Here is a 20,064-nt window from a genome sequence, read left to right on the forward strand (position 1 = left end):
GGTGACCCTTGTGAAACCACTGCCAGACAGACTTGTCCTGGCAATATTCCTATTGGAAGAATCCCTGGATATAAGGACCTTTGGAGGTGAAATCCCAATTCTGGCCATGGGTGCCTAGAGCAGGAGGACAGTTCTTTTCCATTGGGAAGGAAAGCACAGAGCCTCAGTGCTTCAGCAGCAGATGAGAAGTGACACTCAACATGCAAAGGTCAGTTGGACCAGTCAGGCAGTCTATGGGAGGCCAAAGCAGCCAGACTTGTTTTGTGTTCCCTTGGTTTTGTGGGGCTCCATATTGTCACAATGGTTCCTTGGATCCATGGGGCCCCGCAGTGTCAGAATGGTGACTTGATTCCATGGGTTCCAGCAGTGTCACAATGGCCCCTTGATTACAAGAAGACCTGCAGTGTCACAAAGGCCTCTTGGTTTCACGAGGCCCCACAATATCACAATGGTCCTCCCAGGATCACAATGGTCTCACTGATTCCATGAGGCCTCACAGCGTCACAATGGTCTCTGCGTTTCCATGAGTCCCCTGAGTGTCACAATGGTCTCTGTGTTTCCATGGTGCCCCTCAGTGTCACCATGGCCCCTTGGTTCCATAACACCCCAAAGTGTCCGAATGGTCTCCATGGTTCCATGCAGACCCACGCTGTCACAATGGCCCCTTGTTTTGATGAGGCCTCTCAGTGTCACAATGATCCCTACATTCCATGGAGCCACACAGCGTCAGTACAGTCCCCATGGATCCATGAGGCCCAGCAACGTCACAGTGCTCTCCATGATTCCATGAGGCCCCACAGTGTCACAATGGTCTCTTGGTCTCACAGGGCCCCACAGTGTCACAATGGTCTCTTGGTCTCACAGGGCCCCACAGGGTCACAATGCTCCCTTGGTTCCATGGGCCCTGTGCTGCTGCATTCCCCCCTCCCCTTCTCAGGCCGCCCTGCCAGCTGAGAAATGCTCCTTGGGCCTCAGCCTTGGCCAACAGCCCCAGGCTCAGCTCCTCTGCAGCTCATCACAAACACTGTCTGCTCCAGGCACTGCTACTGCCCAACCAGCTCCTGGTTCCTATAGGAGCAGTCCTGGGACCTGTTTGTGTTCCCTGAGCGGCACAACATCCCTGTTCTCACCCTGCCAAAGAAAGCTGCTGATGCCAAGTGCGGCCAGGATGAACCATTGCTGGGACTGAAGCCCCTCTCTTGGGGCCCTGCAAACAGCGCTCCAAAAGGAGCCCTTGGAGCTCTCCTGGGCCAGCCACTCCCTCTGAGTGGGGCCTCTCCCAGCCGGGAACTCTCCCGTTTGCTGCACTCGGGGATCCTGAACAACGACGGAGCCTGGGCCGATCCCCCCACTCCTCCAGGCTCAACCCTTCACCCGCTGGGGAGATGCCAAAGGACCCACAGTGAGCATTTCCTGCCCTCAGGGGAATTTCTTACAGGTGCCTTGCACTGACTCTTTGTGTCTGTGTGCACACAGGAGTGCCTGTGCTGGAGAAATGTGGCAGAAATGCTGCACTCTGAGGGGCTTGAGTGCCTTGGATAGCTGAGTCAGTCAGGCCTGTAGGGAAGGTTAAATCACAAGGCCTAAGTGAAGTTAAATGCTGCTGAGAGGTTTTCTTTTGCTAAGCAGTTACCTTTAGTATAAGTTTTATGTTAAGTTCAATATTGTTAAGTGTTATTCCTCTGTTAAATTGCGAAGTCATAGGTTTAAGTTAGGTTACATGCTGTTATACTCTGCTCTTTTGCTAAACTGTGAGGTTGAAAGTATCAGTTAAGGTTAATGTATAAGTAAAGTCCTGTTAAGTTTGAGCTCTGTTAAGCTTTCAGGCCATGTTCCTTTTATCCTTGCCCTTGCTGTCCTTGTGTCACTCACACATGCACACACAGGGACAGTTCCAGGTTAATTTCTGGTTTTATTGCCTGGATTCTGTTTGGTTTTGTAGTTGCTTTGTTTCCTTGGTGTGCCTGAAGTGTCCAGTCAGGAGCAGAGTGACTCTTGCCAAGGAACTTTGTGCTGCTGTCCCTTAATATTAAATCTGGTTTTGGCTGATCCCTTGCCGGGGGTTTTTCAGCGCTCTCAAGGCCTCGTTTGTAACAGGGTGAAGGAGCCCTGGCCCAGGCTCTGGCCCTGGGGGACACGGGGACGCTGCCGGGGGGTCCCTGTCCCCCTGTCCCACGCCCAGGGCCCCGTCCCCCCGTCCCCGTGTCAGGCTCTGGGGTCGATCTTGTGGAACATCCTCTGGGGGAGGCTGCGGGGCTGGGGGACCCGGGGGGACAGGGGACCCCGCTGTGCACGAGCAGGGTTGGACTGCTCTGGGGGGAACTGTGAGGGGGGCCGGGGCAGAGTGACCTCCCCAGTGCCCTCACACAGCCCCTGTGATGTCACATTGCCCCTGTGATGTCATGCTGCCCCCATGATGTCACACAGCCCCTGTGATGTCACACAGCCCCTGTGATGTCACACTGACCCTGTGATGTTACAGAGCCAACTCTGTGTCATCCTGTGATTTCATACAGCAGTGCTGTGACATCGCAGAAGACTGATGTCACAAAGTCACCCTGTGATGTCACAATCTGGTCTGTGATGTCACAGCCTCCTCTATGATGTTACACAGCCACCAGGTGAGGTCACAACCTACTCTCTGATGCCTCAGAGCCACCCTCTATGAGAGCAGACACTGCTCTATAGCCTCACACCCTGCTCTGTGATGTCACAGCAAGCTCTGTGATGTCAAAGCCAGCTTTGTGATGTCACACAACCCTCAAGAACCCTTAAGAACTCAGTTCTATTGAAACACTGAAGTTTCTTGTACTTTGAAGAGATCCCTGTCAGGGACACCACAGGGAAAGTGTCCCCAGGCCCCAGGCAGAGCAGAGAACTGGAGGCAGTGATGACAGGTGGGGACAAAGAGAAGCCAAGTCTTGGTGCCCTGGGGCACAGCAGGGTCTGTGCCACCAAGGGCTGTGAGGAGACACCTTGTCCTGAGGCACGGGGGCCTCCTGGCACAGCCCCAGCCAGGCTGGGCACTGTCAGCCCCTTGTCCTGCCCTCAGCATCCTCCCCTAGCCCACATCCCATGGCCTCAAGGATCTGCTGGAAGGAGTCCCTGGGGAGCCTTGCTCAGGAATGGTCCTGGGGGCTCCTTCATGCTTCCAGGGACTGCAGGTTTTTCAAAGGACTTTGGGTTTTGCTTTTGCCTTGGAGTCTCTGAGAGCTTTGTGCAATCATGGCTTCTAATTATGTGTTGCAATTAGTCCTTAGAGAGGCTTTGTCAGTAACACCACTCAGTGGGGCTCATAAATGCTTCAAGGTACTTCAGTTCTTTTAAGGTATTTGGTGTTTCCCTTGGGATAGACTCTGGGAGATATTTGTCCAATCATGGCCCCAATTATCTGCGTTAATTAGTCCCTGGAGAGCTTTGTACTGACACGAAATGGGGCTCATTAATGCTTTGAGACACTCAAGGTGTTGAAGGTACTTTAGATTTTCTTTTCCACACTGTCTGAGAGGTTTTTGTGCCATCCTGGCCACAAATTCTCTCCTCCAAGGAGTCCATGAGGAGCCTGTGTTGGAGAGGGACCTCAGAGGGAGCCATGAATGCCTGGAGACACTTGGGGTGTTTCCTCTGCCTTTGACTCCTGGCAAGGTTTGTGCAATCTCCTCCCAGGCCCTGAGGTTCAAGGGCTCACTCCAAATGCACAGTGAGGCTCATGAGGATCAAGCAAGTCCTGACAAACCCTGGCTCTGCCTTGATTTCCCTCTGCTCCAGTGTAGTTCATTAGGAGGTTTTCCTTTGACAGTTATGGAGAAATAGTTCAAAGAGCTTCCAGGAAATATGTAGTCCTATTTTAAAGGGTGTCTTTTTATTGCTGTTCTTATTACACAAGAGGTGATTGCAGCATTCAGTGACTGATATTGATCCAGGGACTCTCCTAAGGAGCCCTGGCCTGCTCAGAGAAGTGGTGCCTTGAGCTCTGAGCCAGTGTGGACAACCTTGCTTCATATTCCCCAAGCCCATGGTCTCTCTCCTCACTCACCTGGAACCTGCTTTGCTTGGAGAAGTGGCTGCACACAGCCAAAGAGGGATTTTCCTTCATTTGTTTTTGAAGCAATCTAAAACTCCTGAGTTTCCCCATTGCAAACAGACATCCTCCTCAACTGTGTGCCAAGCCCAAGCTGCCACCAGAAGCACTCCAGACCTGCCCTGGGCCAGCTGTGAGGGTGCATCATCATCCCAACATGCAGTGGTGCCATTGCAAGGGACTGTTGCCATGGACACTGCAAGGACCGCACTGCTGGGTTTGGGTGCCATGGCAACCCCCATCAGTTCAGGTTTCCTTGGAAACCAGCCCAAGGAGCCATTTCTGCAGCCAGGTTCCATGGCCACTTGCCTGCAGAGCTGTTGCTGCCCTTGGCTGCCATGGCAACCCTGGGACAAAGCGGTGCCAGGGCTGTTCCAGGTACAATTGCAGTGACACTCGTTGGTGCCACCAGGTGCCATGGCAACGGCCACGGGGACCCGTTCCTTGGTTTGGTGCAATGGCAACCAATGCCCGGAGCCGTTGTGATGGTTGGTGGCCATGGAAAGCTGCCCTGGGCCCTTGCTCAGGGCTGGTGTCAGTGCCCAGAGCCAGAGGGGATCCCTTGCTGGGGGCTGTGCCATGGCCACCTGCCCTGTGCCGCGCTGGCCGCTCTGGCACCAGGAACCAGCAGCCACCGGCACTGCCAGGGCCAAAGGCCAGGTCAGCCAGACAGAAAGGGGCAGGGCTGGGCACTGTTTCCATGGCAACCGGCACTGGGGGGACACCTGGGTCACCTGGCCTGGCAGTTGCCATGGAAACCCCCGGCAGGGACTGAGGGCACAGCCCCTGGCACTGAGACACTGCTGGGCCGGGTGCTGAGCACAGCGCTGAGCACGCAGAGATGGTTTTGTTCTTGCTGAGCTGCAGCACAGCCAAGGCCTGTCCTGCCCCTCGTCCAGCCACGCTGGGGAGGGGCTGGGGCTGCAGGGGAGCTGGGCAGGGGACACAGCCAGGACAGGGGACCCAAACTGAGCCCGGGCATACCCCAGACCAGAGCACATCATGCTCAGGGTATGAAGGGGGGAACAGGGAGGAAGGGGGGAATTTTGGAGGGAGGGCTTTTGCCTTCCCAGGTAACACTTAGGCAAAAGGGGGCCCTGTTTCACCAGTGGGCAGGGTCACTACCAAAGACACAGACACCAAGTTAAGGAATTGTGTCATTTATATCATGCACAGCTGCAGAGATTTACAAAAGGATAAGCTCAGCAAAGCACATCATCATTAGCAAAGAATTACAAAAGAAGCTCAGCAATCCATCATAACCCATCATTATATTTTGATGACCAATCCCTTGGTGAAACACCAGAGGTATTTGTGGCAGACAAAGATTCTGGCTGACTATCAAGGTACACCTTACAGACATCAGTAGTACTTTAGTGACACCGTTCTTCATTATTTTTTCTCAATCTCATTCGAGTTAGGAACAAGAATTCTGTTGTCCATGGAGCTGGCACCTTTTTAATTCCAGAATAATGCCCCCAGGCCCTTTGCTGTTCAGCTTTACCATGCTGTCTGTGGCTAACAAGGCTTGGGGGGCCCTTTCCCCTCTGGCTGGAAGGGGCTGGGTCCCAGTCCCTGAGGGGCACCCAGGCTCCTGGATGGAATTGCTGTGCAAGTCCCTCAGTGTCACAGCAGCCTTCACACGGAGCCCCGTGGATCAGAGCATTTTCCACAGGGGCCCTTAGAGCAAACAGGGTCTGGCAGGATGTGTTAAACAATATAAAAAATATATACATATTTTTTACACATATGTGTATACACATATATACCCACATATATATGTGAATATATTAATATATATATATATATGTCTTTATATACTATAAATATGTATATAGATATTTATTATATCAATATTTCACTTGTACAAATGCATATTAGCTCAAGATTAAAACCTTCTGTTGCTCCATGTGGGAGCATTCCAATAATCATTGTTCCTTCTGAAAGTGCTGTTTCCTATGTACTCTCAACAAATTCATCTTTGTCTGCCCAAACCCACAAGGTGTTTTCCTTTTCCATTTGCAATTTTTGGATGCACTTGAAGCCATCCAGGGGTGCAGCTTCTTTTACCCGACTGCCCCACTGCTCACAAGGGGCTCCGACCTCAGCCCACTCCAGAGCCAGGGAACTCCAGGGAAGGGCTTCCCAGCTGGCAATTTCTGATGGGACTGATTCCTCACATTTACATTGAACAAATGACATTTTGTTGGCATCTGGCCAGACTGTGCCAGTTTTGTTTTACCAGTGGGCAGGGTCAGCACCAGAGATACAGACTCCAGCTGAAGGAATCAGTGTCATTTCCTGCAGCTCAGAGCAGCAAAGAATCACAAAAGGAGCAGCTCAGCAATGCACCCAACCATCCCCACCAAAGATTGCCTGCAGTGATTAACAAAGATCCAGCAGCATTTACCCTCAGCCTTTACCATCCCCCAGACCCACACAGCAGCTGGGGAAGCTGTCACAGCCAAGGGCTGCAGAGCCACTCCTGGGCACTGGGAATTCCTGCAGGTGCCTCCAGCCCCAGGTGAGGCTCCAACCCCGCTGGGAGAGGGCCCAGCTCTGACAGTGCTGAATGAACAAACTGACAGCACTGCTAGTGTGGCAACATCTGCTTTCATCCTCCTCTTGGGTCCCTCCCAAAGCCTGGCCAGGGCTCAAGGAGGAACCAAGGGAGCTGACTTTGACCATACAGCCCCAAACAAGGCCAGATGTCAGATTTCATGGCCTTGTCTGGCTTCTAAATACACAAAGGTCAATACATGTTTCACTAAGGAGTGGCTACATCTATCACAGTGTTAATGACCATGCATATTTCATCAGGGAGCAGATACAAAGATAACCTTTGCTTGGAAGGTTCATCCAGAGGCCACCTTTGGCTCAGGGCCTGCTGTCCAGGCCTCACTCAGGGCTGGTGTCCAGGCCTTGGCACTTCAGGGACGTGGTTTAGTGCTGGGCTTGGCACTGCTGGGTGACCGGCTGTACTGGGTGAGCTCAGAGGGCTTTTCCAACAGAAAGGATTCTGTGATTCCATGATTATATCCGCTGCATTCAGCTGGGGCTATTTTAGCAGCATTCCTTTGCTCCAAAAGTTCCCTTTTGCCCAGCTCCTGTGGCCTGAGGCTTCAGCTCCTTCAGCTCCTGGTGCTGAGCTGCTCATGCTGAACAAGACGGCTCGGAGAGAAGAACACAGTCCATGCAATTCCTTCTGGGACACGGAGAGGGGAGGCTGTGCAAACAGGAGCTTGTTTGCTGTGGCCTCCTCCTCTGCCCTTCACACTTTTCAGCGCTTTGAACCAGCCAAGAGCTTTCTCCAAGAGTGCAATGGAGCAGCTGTTCCTGCTCCCAGGCCTGGCTCTCTCCAGTCTCTGCCCTTGCCTGGTTCTGTCCCTCTTGCTGTGCCCTCTGTTCCCCCAGGGCTCGCTGGCTGCTGCCCAGGACTGTGGCACTGGCACAGATCCAGTGCTCCAGAGCCTCCTTTCTGTGCCCTTGCAGCTGCCTGGGCACAGCAGCCTTTTCCATCTGGAAGCTCCCCATGGACAGGGAGTGCCCAGCTCCGTTCCTTGCACAGCCTCCAGGAGCCCAGGGCTGCCATCTCCAGTCCCTGCTGGCCCTGGGGGCTCCCAGGTGCCTCAGGCTGCTGTGACACCGCTGCACACGGGAGGGAAGAGGGGCAGGGGCTGTGCTCAAAGTCAGCTCCATGTGCTGCTGCTGCTGCTGCTGCTGTGGGGTCATTTGTGCAGCCCTGTCTGCCCAGAGTCAGGGATCAGATGCTGCCAGTCTCTTCCAGCCCTGGCTGCTCAGAGTTTGGGCCTTGGAGCCCCAGGTGGCCAAAGGCAGCTGCTGCTGGTCCCTCTGTGTGCCCGTGCTCAGCAGTGCTGCTCCATCAGTCTGTGCCCAGCAACGGGGAAAAGCCTCAGCCCTGCAGGGCCAGGAGCTGCCGGGCTCTGCCTGAGCAGCTCAGCCAGCAGGAAGGGAGCTGCTCCACATGGGAACCAAGAGCAAAGGACATTCCTTTTATAGGACATGTTTTCTATTGAAAGGAAAAAAAAAGGAAAAAGTAATCAAAAACTATATAAAATGTGAAAGTGTGAAAAAACCCCAAGTGTGCAGTGAAAAGTCATCTCTAACTTTGAATTAAGAGGCAACTTATCTTTTGAAAAGAAAAGTTATTTACTTTGTAAATGTGCTGATGGCATGGATCCATCTTACTGACCTCAGCAGTCTTTTTAAAAAGTTTTTGGGGATTGTTTCCAATATTGTTATTTTAAATTGTGGTCGAGGCAAGAGGAAGTTGCTTTGTGCCCTTCCAGCTCCAAGCAGGACTGGGAATGGAAACTCTTTCAAAGCCCAAATCCTTTACAAGACGACCTTCCTTCTCAGCCTGGGAATGAGCGGAACATTCCCATTGAAACTTTCAGGGATTTCTTAGAGTCACAAAGTCCCTCTGACAGCTTTTTGCTCTGGTGTGGAAGTGCAGAAGGGCAATTCTCCATCCACCAGCTCCAGACTGCACTGCCTCTGGAGCACGGCCCACTCGCCAGCTTTGGCCCACTCGTGGCACTGCCAGAGGAGGAAGAAAGTGCAATTGCACAATTCCAGCCAATAAAGAAGGAAGAATGGGACAGACAAAACACCCTGTGCAGATCCAGGCGTTCAGCTGCTACTGTGGAGAGTTTGGGTCCTTGCCAGTTGGATGTGTGTCCCCAGCTGCAATCTCTGGGCCTGCAGCAGAGTCTCACTCACCTGCCAAAGCAGAAAGCTCAGGCGCTGTGCTCGCAACGGGCTCGTCTGATGCAGAGCTGTCAGAGCAATGTGAGGGCAGAGCCAGCCCAGCTGGGCCCAGGGCTGAGCCCAGCTGAGCCCTGGCAGAGCCCAGAGCAGCCTCAGCAGCCGCAGAGCCCGGCTGCAAGGAGAGAAAGCAGAAACCGCCCGTCAGCTGAGGGCTCCTGTGCCCTTGTGCCAAGGCCTGCGGTGCCCAGGCCATGCTGGCAGTGCCCAGAGCTGCCCATCCCTGCTGCCTTTGGCAGCAGAGCAGGAGGGCAGCACATGTGCCCAGCCTGCAGCCAGCCACGGCACATCCAGCCCTCAGCAGCTGCCCAGAGCCAAAAAGCAGCTGGGCAGCTGACTGAAGAATTCATTGTATCTGCCCCAGCAAAGGGGGAACCTTTGGTGCCCAGCTGTGCCATGCCCAGATCCGGGAGCAACCCCCTGCCTATAGACTCACCTGCAAATTGGACCTGGAGCCTGGCTTTGAAGAAGGTGCCAGAATCCAAGTCCATCATCTTCAGCTGGCCAGGCCAAGGAAGAGATTGTCATCTTTGAGGTTGTCCTTGGTGTCTCCAGCACCAGCCCCATTTGGAACAGCTTCTCCAGGGGCTCCTTCTCCTTCCCTGGGGTCAGACCAGGCTGTCAGGGCTCTGCCCAGGGCCCCAGCCATCCATGAACCATACAAACAAAACCAGGGGGATGGTGGCCACCAGTGCTTGTCACACCGGGTCTCCAGCTCAGCTCCAGCCCAAGAGCTGCATGTTCCCTTCTGCTGACCCCTGCTCAGAGCTACAGGCAGGACAAAACCAGCCTGGTTTGCTTTGCCACTGATTGCCAAGAGATGTGTGGAGCTGGTACCTGCCAGGCCCCTGGATCCAACTGTGCACGTGGATCTCTTCAGTCTTCTAGGGCAGAGGAACACCCTTCACCCAAGGATGACAGAAAAGATCTTCTAAGGATGGCCTGTCCGAGGGTTGCATGGACAAACACCTCTTAATGACATCTTGGCACGCTGGGGAGAGAAACCAGAAATCACCAGTCAGTTGGAGAAGTTGCCCTCCTGTTCCCATGCCCAGGTCATGCTGGGTGTGCCCAGAGCTGGGCCTAAACTTCCCCGTGGATGCTCTGTTTGGAGGACAGCAGGAGAGCAGGACATGTGCAACCTCCTCAGCAGCTGCCAGAGTGGTTTGCCCATGAGCCCGCTGCTGTCTCCCAGCACTGGTATTCCCCCCGTGCCCAGAGATGAGGATCCACCTTGAGAGAGCCATCGTGGGAACAAGATTCGCCCCCGGATGATCTCCTGGCCCCTCCTGAATGGGTGCTTCCCCATGACCAGGTGGCACAGCAGGAGGCCCAGGGACCAGATCGTGGCTGCCTCGCCATGGTAGCGTTGGTGCTGGATCCACTCTGGTGGGCTGTAGGACAGGGTTCCTGTGGAACACAGACACAGCTCAGCAGGGGGCTGCTGCTGCTCCCAGAGCCCGGCCCCAGCATCCCTGGGCCTGTGGGGCCGCCCCAGAGGCACACGGGGTGAGCGCTGCCCTCTCACCAGCACTTGGGACTTGTGCACAAACTTGGGGATGGAAAAGAAGCCACTGGTCTTGGAAGAGGGCAGAAGAAACACAAGGAAGGCCCAACCATGACACACAAAGGAAAAACCCACCCAGTAGTGGAGAAAACCCACTCTCCCTCCCACCCAGAACAACTCGGCCTTAGCATCAATCCCATCCCAGTGCTGCACCCAGGCTGGGCCACGAGATGCCCAGGAGCACACCCTGCGAGGGCTCACCTGCAAACTGCGTGTAGGCTGTGTCTTGGAGGAAGGCGCCACAGCCAAAGTCGATCAGTTTCAGCTGCCCGCTGGCCAGGTCGAGCAGGACATTCTCGGGCTTGATGTCCCGGTGCAGGACCCCGCAGCTGGTGCAGTGCCGCACGGCCTCCAGCACCTGGCGGAACAGCTCCCGCGCCTCCTCCTCCGGCAGGAACCCCCGCTCCGCCAGGAAACCCGAGAGCTCCTGGCACCGCTCCGGACGCTCCAGCACCAGCAGGAAGCTGTCGGGGAGCTCAAGCCACTCCAGGAGCTGAATGACACCGCCACAGCGACCGGACACCTTGGCCAGCAGCACGATCTCCAGGGGTGCGCTGGTGCCGTCGGGCTGCGGGAGGAGCACGACGCCGTCAGTGGGGCCGAGGCCGTGCCGGGGCTCTGGGAGCCCTCAGCCAGCCCGGGATGCTCTGCATGCCCCGCTCAACCCACGCCCGCTCTCCCCGCAGGGCTCACGGCGGCTCCCACCGCGCCGGGCCCCGGCTCCTCCTCGCCCGGCACGGCCCGGCTGCTGCCGCTGGCTCCGCTCACTCACCAGCTCGCCCCAGTGCCGGATGCGATCCCTCGGCACGCGTTTGATGGCCACCTGCGAGCGAGGGAGAGCAGCGGGCTGAGCTCGCCGCCCGTCATGCCCAGACGCATCCTCCTCCTCCTCCTCCCTCCCCTCTGCCTGCGTCCGCCGCCGGCCCAGCCGCTCACCGGGGCGCCGTCCGAGAGCCGCGTGGCCGCAAAGACGCTGCCGAAGCCGCCGCGCCCCAGCAGCGATCCCAGCCGGTACCGCTCCTGCAGGGCCTCCTGCGCCGTCCCTGCGGGCGGGACGCGGCTTTCAGAGCTCGGCCCGGGTCCAGCAACGGCCCCCGAGCGCCCCTCACCCGCCCCGGGCCCGGCATCCCCACCCGCCCCAGGCCCTGGTGGCTTGGGGCCGGCGGCCGCGCTGCCGAGCGGCGGAGCTCGGGCCGGGGAAGCCGCAGCGGAGGCGGAGGGAGCGGCCGCGCCGCGTGTGTGCTCCGCGGGCCCCGGGAGAAGCCGGGGCCGGGACCGGGGTCGGGACCGGACCCTGCGTTGGGTCCGGGTCCGGGCTCGGGCCAGGCGGAGCCGAAGGGCGGCGATGCCGCCCCCGCACCAGGCACTGATGCCCGCCCAGCAGCGCCACCGCCAGTACGGCCAGAGCCGGGCGGAGGCGAGACCGCGGCGGGACGGCCGGGGCCGGGCACGGGGCAGCCCCGCCCGGGGCCGGGGGCGGGCCGGGGGCATGGCCCTGCCCTGCAGGGGAGAGGGAGGCGGGGAGAGGAGAGGGACGCTGGGAAACGGACACTGAGAGAAGGGTGCCCGACAGCGGGAAAGGGAGAGAAAGAGAAATAAAGAGACAAAGAGAAAGTAAAGGAGAAAGACTGTTCAGAAGTATCTGTTTTGGTGCTCTCGCCGCTGCTGCTGCCGCTGCTGCTGCCGCCGCTGCCGCCGCTGCCGCCGCTGCAACTGAAGCACCGGGGCCGTTCGTCCCCGTGTCCGTTCCCCGCTCGCCCCACGAGCCCCACGTTCGAGCCCCGCGCGCCCCGGGGACAGCCCCTCCGTCTGCCCAAACACGGGAACTTTGCAGCCTTGAGCCCAAATGCAGAGCCCTGACTCCTGCACGCTGGCACAGTGATCCCCTCGCTCGCTGCTGGGCATTGTCCTTGCTGAGGATCAAACACTGTCGGGACACTTCCCTTGGGGTAGGATTCCTACCTGAGCCCAGCACTGCACTTACATATCTAGTGTTGCTTTCCAGTAAAAACAGGGGAAGGAAAACTGTGTGTGGCTCATGGTATTTTAGAGTGTCTAAAAATCACTAAGTCACCAATCTTAGAGGTGAGGTGCATCTGGAATTACTGGGATGGAGAAGCAGTGCAACATGGAAAAGGGGAGCATAGAAATAAATAGAGGAAAACACCTTGGATTGTTTCTTTCATTTTCATTTCACTTCTGGAAAGCTGTTTCTGTTTTCCAGGAATCTTCTCCTGTCTGCTCTTCCCAAGAATCTCTCATGGAGAACAAGGTCAAGCTTCTGTCACAAGATTTGCCACCAGGAAATGATGCCACTGGTGAAATTTTCATTGTGACTGTTTGTGCTGGTTTGGGGCAAATTTTGGGAGGAAAGCTCCAAAATGGGTCTGTCTAGAAAGCAAGTTCGAGCAGCCCCTACTCCTAATAGTTCAGGAAAAGACTTCCCTTGAGAAAAGTGAAAAAACCCAAGTTTATTTCACAAGTGAAGTATTCACAAGCATGAAAAATGAATAATATTAAATCAAACTTCTCACAGTAGTGAAGAGATGGCAAATTCAGGAAGTCCTTTTTGTGGGTTGTAGTTGGCTGCCTTGGTCTCTTCTAAGTCCCTCTGGTGCTGGAATGCAGCGTCCCAGAGCTCGGGGGGCCACAGGTGTGAGCTGCTGCTGCCGGTGTTTGTCTGGGTTTTCAGTCCAGAGCAGGTTTAAACAGTTCCAAGAAAAAGGAAAGTCACAGTTCCTCCACAGAAAGAGGAACTTCTCTTCCTAAGCTAGCTAAAACCAAATTGCTAGCTAGACCTGGGCTGTGAAGGTATCAGGAAATTTCCAAATCTGGGCACTGGCGGTCCCAGCAAACACCAGAGCTGGATGGTGCTGGAGCCAGAACCTGCAGAGTTACAAATTTTGGCCTTCTGTGCCAGCTAATCCATGGACTTGGGCTGTGCCAGCACCAGGAAGTTTTCAGATCTGGGCGCTGGCGCTGCCAGCCAACACCAGATGTGGGTGGCGTCATTGCCAGCGACAGAAATCTGCCAGATTTGGGCTCTGCTGGCCCTGAGAAATTTCCAAATCTGCGTTCTGGTTACATGACACACAAGATGTGGGGGCGGTGCCAGAGCCAGTAAGAGGAAGCTGCCACAGGTTTTGGATTTCTGTGCCAGCAAATTGCTGCACTTGGGCTGTGCCAGAATTGGGAAATTTCCAGATCTGGGCACTGGCAGTGCCAGCAAACAGCCCATTTCAGGCTCCAGGCTCCAGGAAGGACTGGATCTGGATGCCTTCCTCTTTTCTTTCCTTCCTTCTTTCCTGGGATCCTGCGGCCAGCAAACTCCAGATTGGGCAGTGCTGGCAAGGGGAAATTGACAGGTTTTAGCTTTCTTTGCCAGCGAATTCTGGACATGGGTAGTGCCAGCACCGGGAAATTGCCAGATGTGGGCACTGGCAGTGCCAGCACACACCAGATCTGGGTGGGGAATGTGCCAGCACCAGGAAATTGTGAAATGTGAACTTTCAGTGCCAGCATATTGCTGGAATTATGCTGTGCAGGAACCTGAAAAATTCTGGATCTGGGCACTTGTGGTGTCAGCAAACACAAGATTGAGTTGCTGTAGGTACCAGGTATTTGCTTGGTTTTGGCTTTCTTTGCCAGAAATCACTAGACTAGGGCTGTGCTGGCACCGGGCAATTCCCGCATCTGGGCACTGGTGGTGCCAGCAACCACCAGATCTTGGCATTGCCAATGACGGTAGCAGGGAATTGCCAGATTGTGGCTTTCTTTACCAGAAAATTGCTGGACTTGGCTCTGCCAGAACAGGGAAATATCCAGATCTGAGCACTGGCAGTGGCAGCAAACACCAGGTCTGGGTGCCTGTATTGGCATCAGGAGATTGCCGGATTTTGGCTTTCTGTGCCAGCAAATTGCTGGACTTGGGCTGTGCCAGGACAGGGAAATTTCCAGATCTGGGCACTTGCACAGCAAACACCAGACCTGGGTGGTGCTGGTGGCAGCACTGGGAAGCTGCTGGGTTCTGGCTTTCTTTGCCAGAAAATTGCTGCATTTAGGTTTTGCTGGCACTGAGAAATTCCCAGATGCTAATTTTCTGTGCCAGCAAACTGCTGGAATTAGGCTGTGCAGGCATCTGAAACATTCCCGATCTGGGTACTGGGGGTGTCAGCAAACCCAAGATCGGGTTGCTGTAGGTACCAGGTCTTTGCTTGGTTTTGACTTTCTTTGCCAGCAAATTGCTGGACTTGGGCTCTGTCAGAATAGAGAAATATCAAAATCTGGGAACTGGCAGTGCCAGCAAACACCACATTTCAGGAAGGATTGGATCTGGATCCGTTCCCTCCCTGCCTCCCTCCCTCAACAAGGCGCCAGAAGGGCTGGAGAGCAGCCAGGCAGAAAGGGACCTGGGGGCACTGATGGACAGCAGGCTGCACAGGAGCCAGCAGTGTGCCCAGGTGGCCAAGAAGGCCAATGGCTCCTGGCCTGGATCAGGAATGGTGTGGCCAGCAGGAGCAGGGCTGGGATTCTTCCCCTGTGCTCAGCACTGCTTGGGCAGCACCTCGAGTGCTGTTTGCATTTCTGGACCCCCCAATTTTGGAAGGACATGGAGGGGCTGGAGCGTGTCCAGAGAAGGGCAACAAGGCGGGGGGGTGGGGGGGGGATCTGGAGCACAAGTCCTGTGAGGAGCAGCTGAGGGAGCTGCTGGGGTTGTTTATCCTGGAGGAGAGGAGGCCCAGAGGAGACAAGGCAGTGTCAGGGCACAGGTTGGACTTGATGATCTCCATGGCCTGTTCCACCCTTGCTGATTCTGAGATTCTCTGAAACCACCCTTGGAGCAGTTGCAGGAGGAGCCCTGGGCCTCCTGTTCAGAAGCTCCAGCAGCCCAGGTCCCTCAGCTTCTCCTGCCAGCCCCAAAGCCCATCCTGTCAGTCCTGCAGAGCCTCTGCAGCTCCTCCTCACTGCCCAGAACAGGGAGCCCCAGAGCCAGACACAGCAGCCCAGATGTGCCCCCCTGGCCTGGGGTGCCTCTGGCAAGGGAACAGCACCAGGCACTGCAGGAGCCTGCAGACAATTGATCTGAAGGCCAAAGCTCCTTAGCTCCTTCTGAAAGAGCAGGAACAGTTCCTCATTCCAGAGTGGTGGAATGCTGGGCACCGCAGCTCCGGGTGAGGACTGGACACAAGTTTGCTCCCACTGAGTGCTGGGATGGGTTCTGCAGGAGCTCTGGGCTCCTGTGCTTGCCAGGCACAATGAGGAGAGAAGGAGCCAAGTCCACTGATGTGGGAAATGGGTTTGTAGAAAGTTTTTAGAGCCTAATAGAAGGCCCACAAAATATGAATCTGTATATAAATCTTGAGACAAGGAATGCTAACTTAAAATTTTCCATGGAATAGGACAGATATTGTTGATAGAGTAATGGAGCTAGAAAAATATTTCTAAAGATGGCCTTGCAAATAAGACTTTGGAAAAACAGAGCTATGAAAGATGCATTGTAGTGGGACCCACAAGGGGTATTTTTAAATAATTGGCTTTAACGCATCTACAACATGGCATGGCAAAAGGCTGAAAGACCAAGAAACACTTATAATGTAAAATATTTAGGAAGTAGTTGGCTTCTGATTGTGATGGCGTGAATTATAACATCTGTATTGTCTCACCCTTCTCATGACACTGAAAATGGAATAAAAGTTTTTAAAACACCTCTCAGTTGCCCCATCTCTAGGTCAAGAAAAGAGTATTATCCAACACACTGACACACCTTTGCCTTAAGCATAGCCCAGCCTGGACCAAACACACTGAAAGGTTTCCCCTGTGGCCCATGTCTCGAAACATCAGGTCTGCTGTTTGACAACTCAGGTTGGTTTGGTGTCAAGGAGTTCCCTTAGAAATACTGGGTTTGTCTTCCTCTGTGCCTTCCCCTCAGCAGCCTTGGGGATGCTCCTGTGTGAAGCCATCTGTCTCACACAGTTTCAGACAACTTCAAACAGGATACTGTGCAATAAGTTGTCTCCTCTAAAGTGTTCCTGCAATCCCTTTCCAGCAATGGGAAATTATTACTGATAGATGAAAGTGGAAAACCCCCAACAGTTTATTATCAAACAGAATCCCCCATGACACGCGTTCCAAGAAGGCGCCGGGGTCTCTCTCGGAAGAACAGGAGCTGTCACGGAGCAGTTCCAGCAGCTGATGGAGGCTCGGGGACTCATCCGGTGTCGGCTTTCTCCCACGGCAGAGCTCCATGGAGCGGGCAGGGCAGTGAAGCAGCTGGGCTGGAGCCCCTCGCTGCCTTGTCTCCCCGGCGTGGCTCAGCCCACAGACTCTCGGGCTGGGAGCGGGGCCGCTCCGCTCCTGCCGGCACCGTGTCCCTGGGCTTGGACAAACAGTTTCCTGCCAGGAGAGCCCTGCACACTGCTCCACAGATCTTTCATAAAGGCCCAAACCAACTCCGTACACTCTGTCTGCAGCAGCTTTGCACAAAGGGCTGCAGCAATCCGGGACAGCTGCAAGTGAGTGTCGGAAGGCTCTTGTCTTGTTCCTGACAGCAGAATTCTTGATGATCTGATGCAGTTTTATTCAGATGTAACATGAGAGCGGAGGTTTTTTGTTAAAATATTTCATGATGAGTAACAAGCCTTGGGTGCATGAGGTACAGGACTGACATGCCAAAGCATGAGCATATCCTCCAAAGTGGCCAGTTTAATTGCCCATTTTATTACTCTTGTAATTACTTCACACTAATGAGGAAAACCAAGCTCTGCTTGGAGGCAAAACAGGCATGGGATACACTACAGTCCCTCGCAGGCTCAGCAGGGCTGGCAGTGACACAGCAGGCCGTCTGCTTCATTGTGAACCACTACAGAGCTGCGTCCCAATGTGGTTTAGGTAGCGTGGTATAATTAAGAGCTCCCTTTCTGCAGGAGATACAAAAAGGAGATCCCAAATGATCTTCTGCAAACAAGGTGCAAACAACACAGCTGCACTGCTGTCCCGGATAAATATACATACAGGTGAACTTTGCCAAAGCAGTGCATCATTTCCCAGTGAAATACATGACCTCTTCTTACCTATGGAATTGTGATTGAAGACACCTGTGAGCCAGATCAGTGGGAGATTGCAAAGGAGCAAAGCTTTGGGATTTGGGCACACTTCTCTTGGTTTCTTTGCTCAGGCCTTTGGTGAGCACAGAACACACCTAGGTAGAAAACCTTTGACTAGACAGGATCTTTTGGATCCATTGTCCCCCAAACGTGTCAATGTGTGGCCCCGTTGTAATGCCAAGTAACAAAGAGCAGCACAGATGACACAAAGAAAACATGGCCAAAGAGGAATAGGAGAGGCCCAATGAGGAAAGGATGTGGTGAGACACTGGCACATTGAGTGAGCTGCACTCCCATAATCTCTAGGCTAGCAGGTCCTGGTCTCACTTTCTCCTTTTGGTTTTTTCAATTGTGTTTATTTATTTACTATTTTTCATCATCAAAATAAAATAGCTAGAATTAAAAAAAAAAACCTCATAAAAACTTAAAGACAGAATCAAAAGACATTAATTCAAAACGAACCCTAACCCCAACCCCAACAACAACCCCAACCCTAACCCTAACTGGGGTCGTGTTTTCCTAATTTTCCCCATTTTTCCCCCAATGTTTCCCCACCGTGTCTCGGATTCCCCCCCGATATTCCTTCCGGGGATCCCCGGCCGTGTCCAGTTCTTTACCCCGATCCCGCCCGGCCATGCCCGGTTCTTTACCCCGATCCCACCCGGCCATGCCCGGTTCTTTTCCCCGATCCCACCCGGCCGTGCCCGGTTCTTTTCCCCGATCCCTCCCGGCCGTGCCCGGTTCTTTTCCCCGATCCCTCCCGGCCGTGCCCGGTTCTTTTCCCCGATCCCGCCCGGCCGTGTCCAGTTCTTTACCCCGGTCGCGCCCGGCCGTGCCCCGTTCTTTTCCCCGATCCCGCCCGGCTGTGCCCGGTTCTTTGCCCCGATCCCGCCCAGCCGTGCCCGGTTCTTTACCCCGATCCCGCCTGGCTGTGCCCGGTTCTTTTCCACGATCCCGCCCGGCCGTGCCCGGTTCTTTACCCCGATCCCGCCCGGCCGTGCCCGGTTCTTTGCCCCGATCCCGCCCGGCCGTGCCCGGTTCTTTACCCCGATCCCGCCCGGCTGTGCCCGGTTCTTTGCCCCGATCCCGCCCGGCCGTGCCCGGTTCTTTTCCCCGATCCCGCCCGGCCGTTCACGGCTCTCACCTGTCCCCGTGCCCGGGCCGGCCCTGGGGCTCTCCCTTGCTGGCCCCGGGCGGGTGCGGGAGAGAGAAAATCCAGTAAAATGGAACAAAACCCAATCCAACCGTGCGGGGTCTCGGTGTGGTTTGGGGTGCACAGCTGGGATTTGGGGCGTGCGGGTGGCACCTTGGGCTCCCTCCCGAGTGGGGTTTGGGGTCAGCTGGGGCCGGTTCGGGGCTCCCGTCGACAGAGGAGCCGGGCCCGGTCGGAGGAGTCCGCAGGGGATTTGGGGGCAGCTGAGCTGGTTTTGGGGGAAACGGGGGCATTTTGGGGGCTCCGAGATGAATGCTGGGATCACCTGGGGGCATTTTGGGGCTCCCGAGTGGGTTTTCAGGGCACTTGGAGGCATTTGGACAGTCCCGGAGGGATGCTGAGCTGAACTTGTGGCCGTTGCAGCTCAGCAAGGAAAGAAAAGGTAAAACAGAAAGCCTGAAAGCCAGGCAGAAAGAAATTCCTAATTTTTAACCCCAAAAATGCCGGTTGGAGCCCTAAACACTTCCAGATTTTCTCCCTGCAAGGACCCAAAATTCCCATTTCCCCCCCTTTCTCAGGCCCTACAAATGCAGGATTTTACCCCAAAAATCCGGAGATCCATCGCTGAAAGATTCGGGTTTTGAAGCCCAGAAATGCCGGGCTTGAACCCCAAACAATCCGATTTTGAACCCCAAATCTTCCCCAATTTGTTTCGCCTTCCAGGGCCCAAAGGTCCCGGTCTGGAACCCCCAGAGTCGCGATTTTCAAGCCAAACATTCCCAGGTTTTCACCCCCAAAATCCCCACCCAAATGCATGCCCAGAACGGGGGGGATTGAAGCCCAAAAGCCCCGACTTTTCGGGCCGGAGTTCCGGGAATTTCCCGCCGAAATGCCCCGGATGTTTCCCGCCAAAATGCTCAGGGCTTGCGGGCGCGGCAATGGTGGCGGCGGGATCGGCCCGGCTCAGGTTGGGGGTGTCCGCGGGGGGGTTGGGGGGAATCGGGGGGATTCTGGGGCTGCTGGGGGGATCGGGGCGCTGCCAGGCCGGTTTTGGGGTGAATCGGGGCCGTTTCTGGACTCGCGTCGAGCGCGGCCGAACCGAGCGCGGCATAGGCGGCGGCGGGAAGGGGGCGGGGGGGCAGCGGCGGCGGGAGCGGCCGGGGCGGGGCGGAGGTGTCCGGGGGGGATTTTGGGGGGATTTGCGGGGACTCTGGGACAATTGGGGGGATTTTGGGGCTCCGAGGCCGGTTTTGGGGGGGATTTGGGTGGGTTCTGGGCTCTCATAAGCGGCGCCGAGCCAAGCGCGGCAGAGGCGGCGGCGGGGGAGGGGGGGCGCAGCAGCGGGAGCAGCCGGGCCAGGGTGGAGGCGTCC

General features: G+C 55.5%; 1 protein-coding gene across 1 annotated transcript; it reads right to left on the minus strand.

Moving 5' to 3' along the window:
• Positions 1-9,753: 9,753 nt before the first annotated feature.
• LOC131562123 (serine/threonine-protein kinase pim-1-like) lies at positions 9,754-19,803 on the minus strand. Its single transcript, XM_058811695.1, has 6 exons — positions 19,547-19,803; positions 11,373-11,607; positions 11,209-11,259; positions 10,638-11,004; positions 10,103-10,279; positions 9,754-9,860 (listed from the first exon to the last, which is right to left on the minus strand). Exons 1-6 carry the CDS (start codon positions 19,801-19,803, stop codon positions 9,754-9,756), a joined length of 1,194 nt encoding a protein of 397 aa, XP_058667678.1.
• Positions 19,804-20,064: the final 261 nt, after the last annotated feature.

Source organism: Ammospiza caudacuta, chromosome 10 (genome assembly GCF_027887145.1).
Source record: "Ammospiza caudacuta isolate bAmmCau1 chromosome 10, bAmmCau1.pri, whole genome shotgun sequence".
In the NCBI taxonomy this organism is placed as follows: Eukaryota; Metazoa; Chordata; class Aves; order Passeriformes; family Passerellidae; genus Ammospiza; species Ammospiza caudacuta.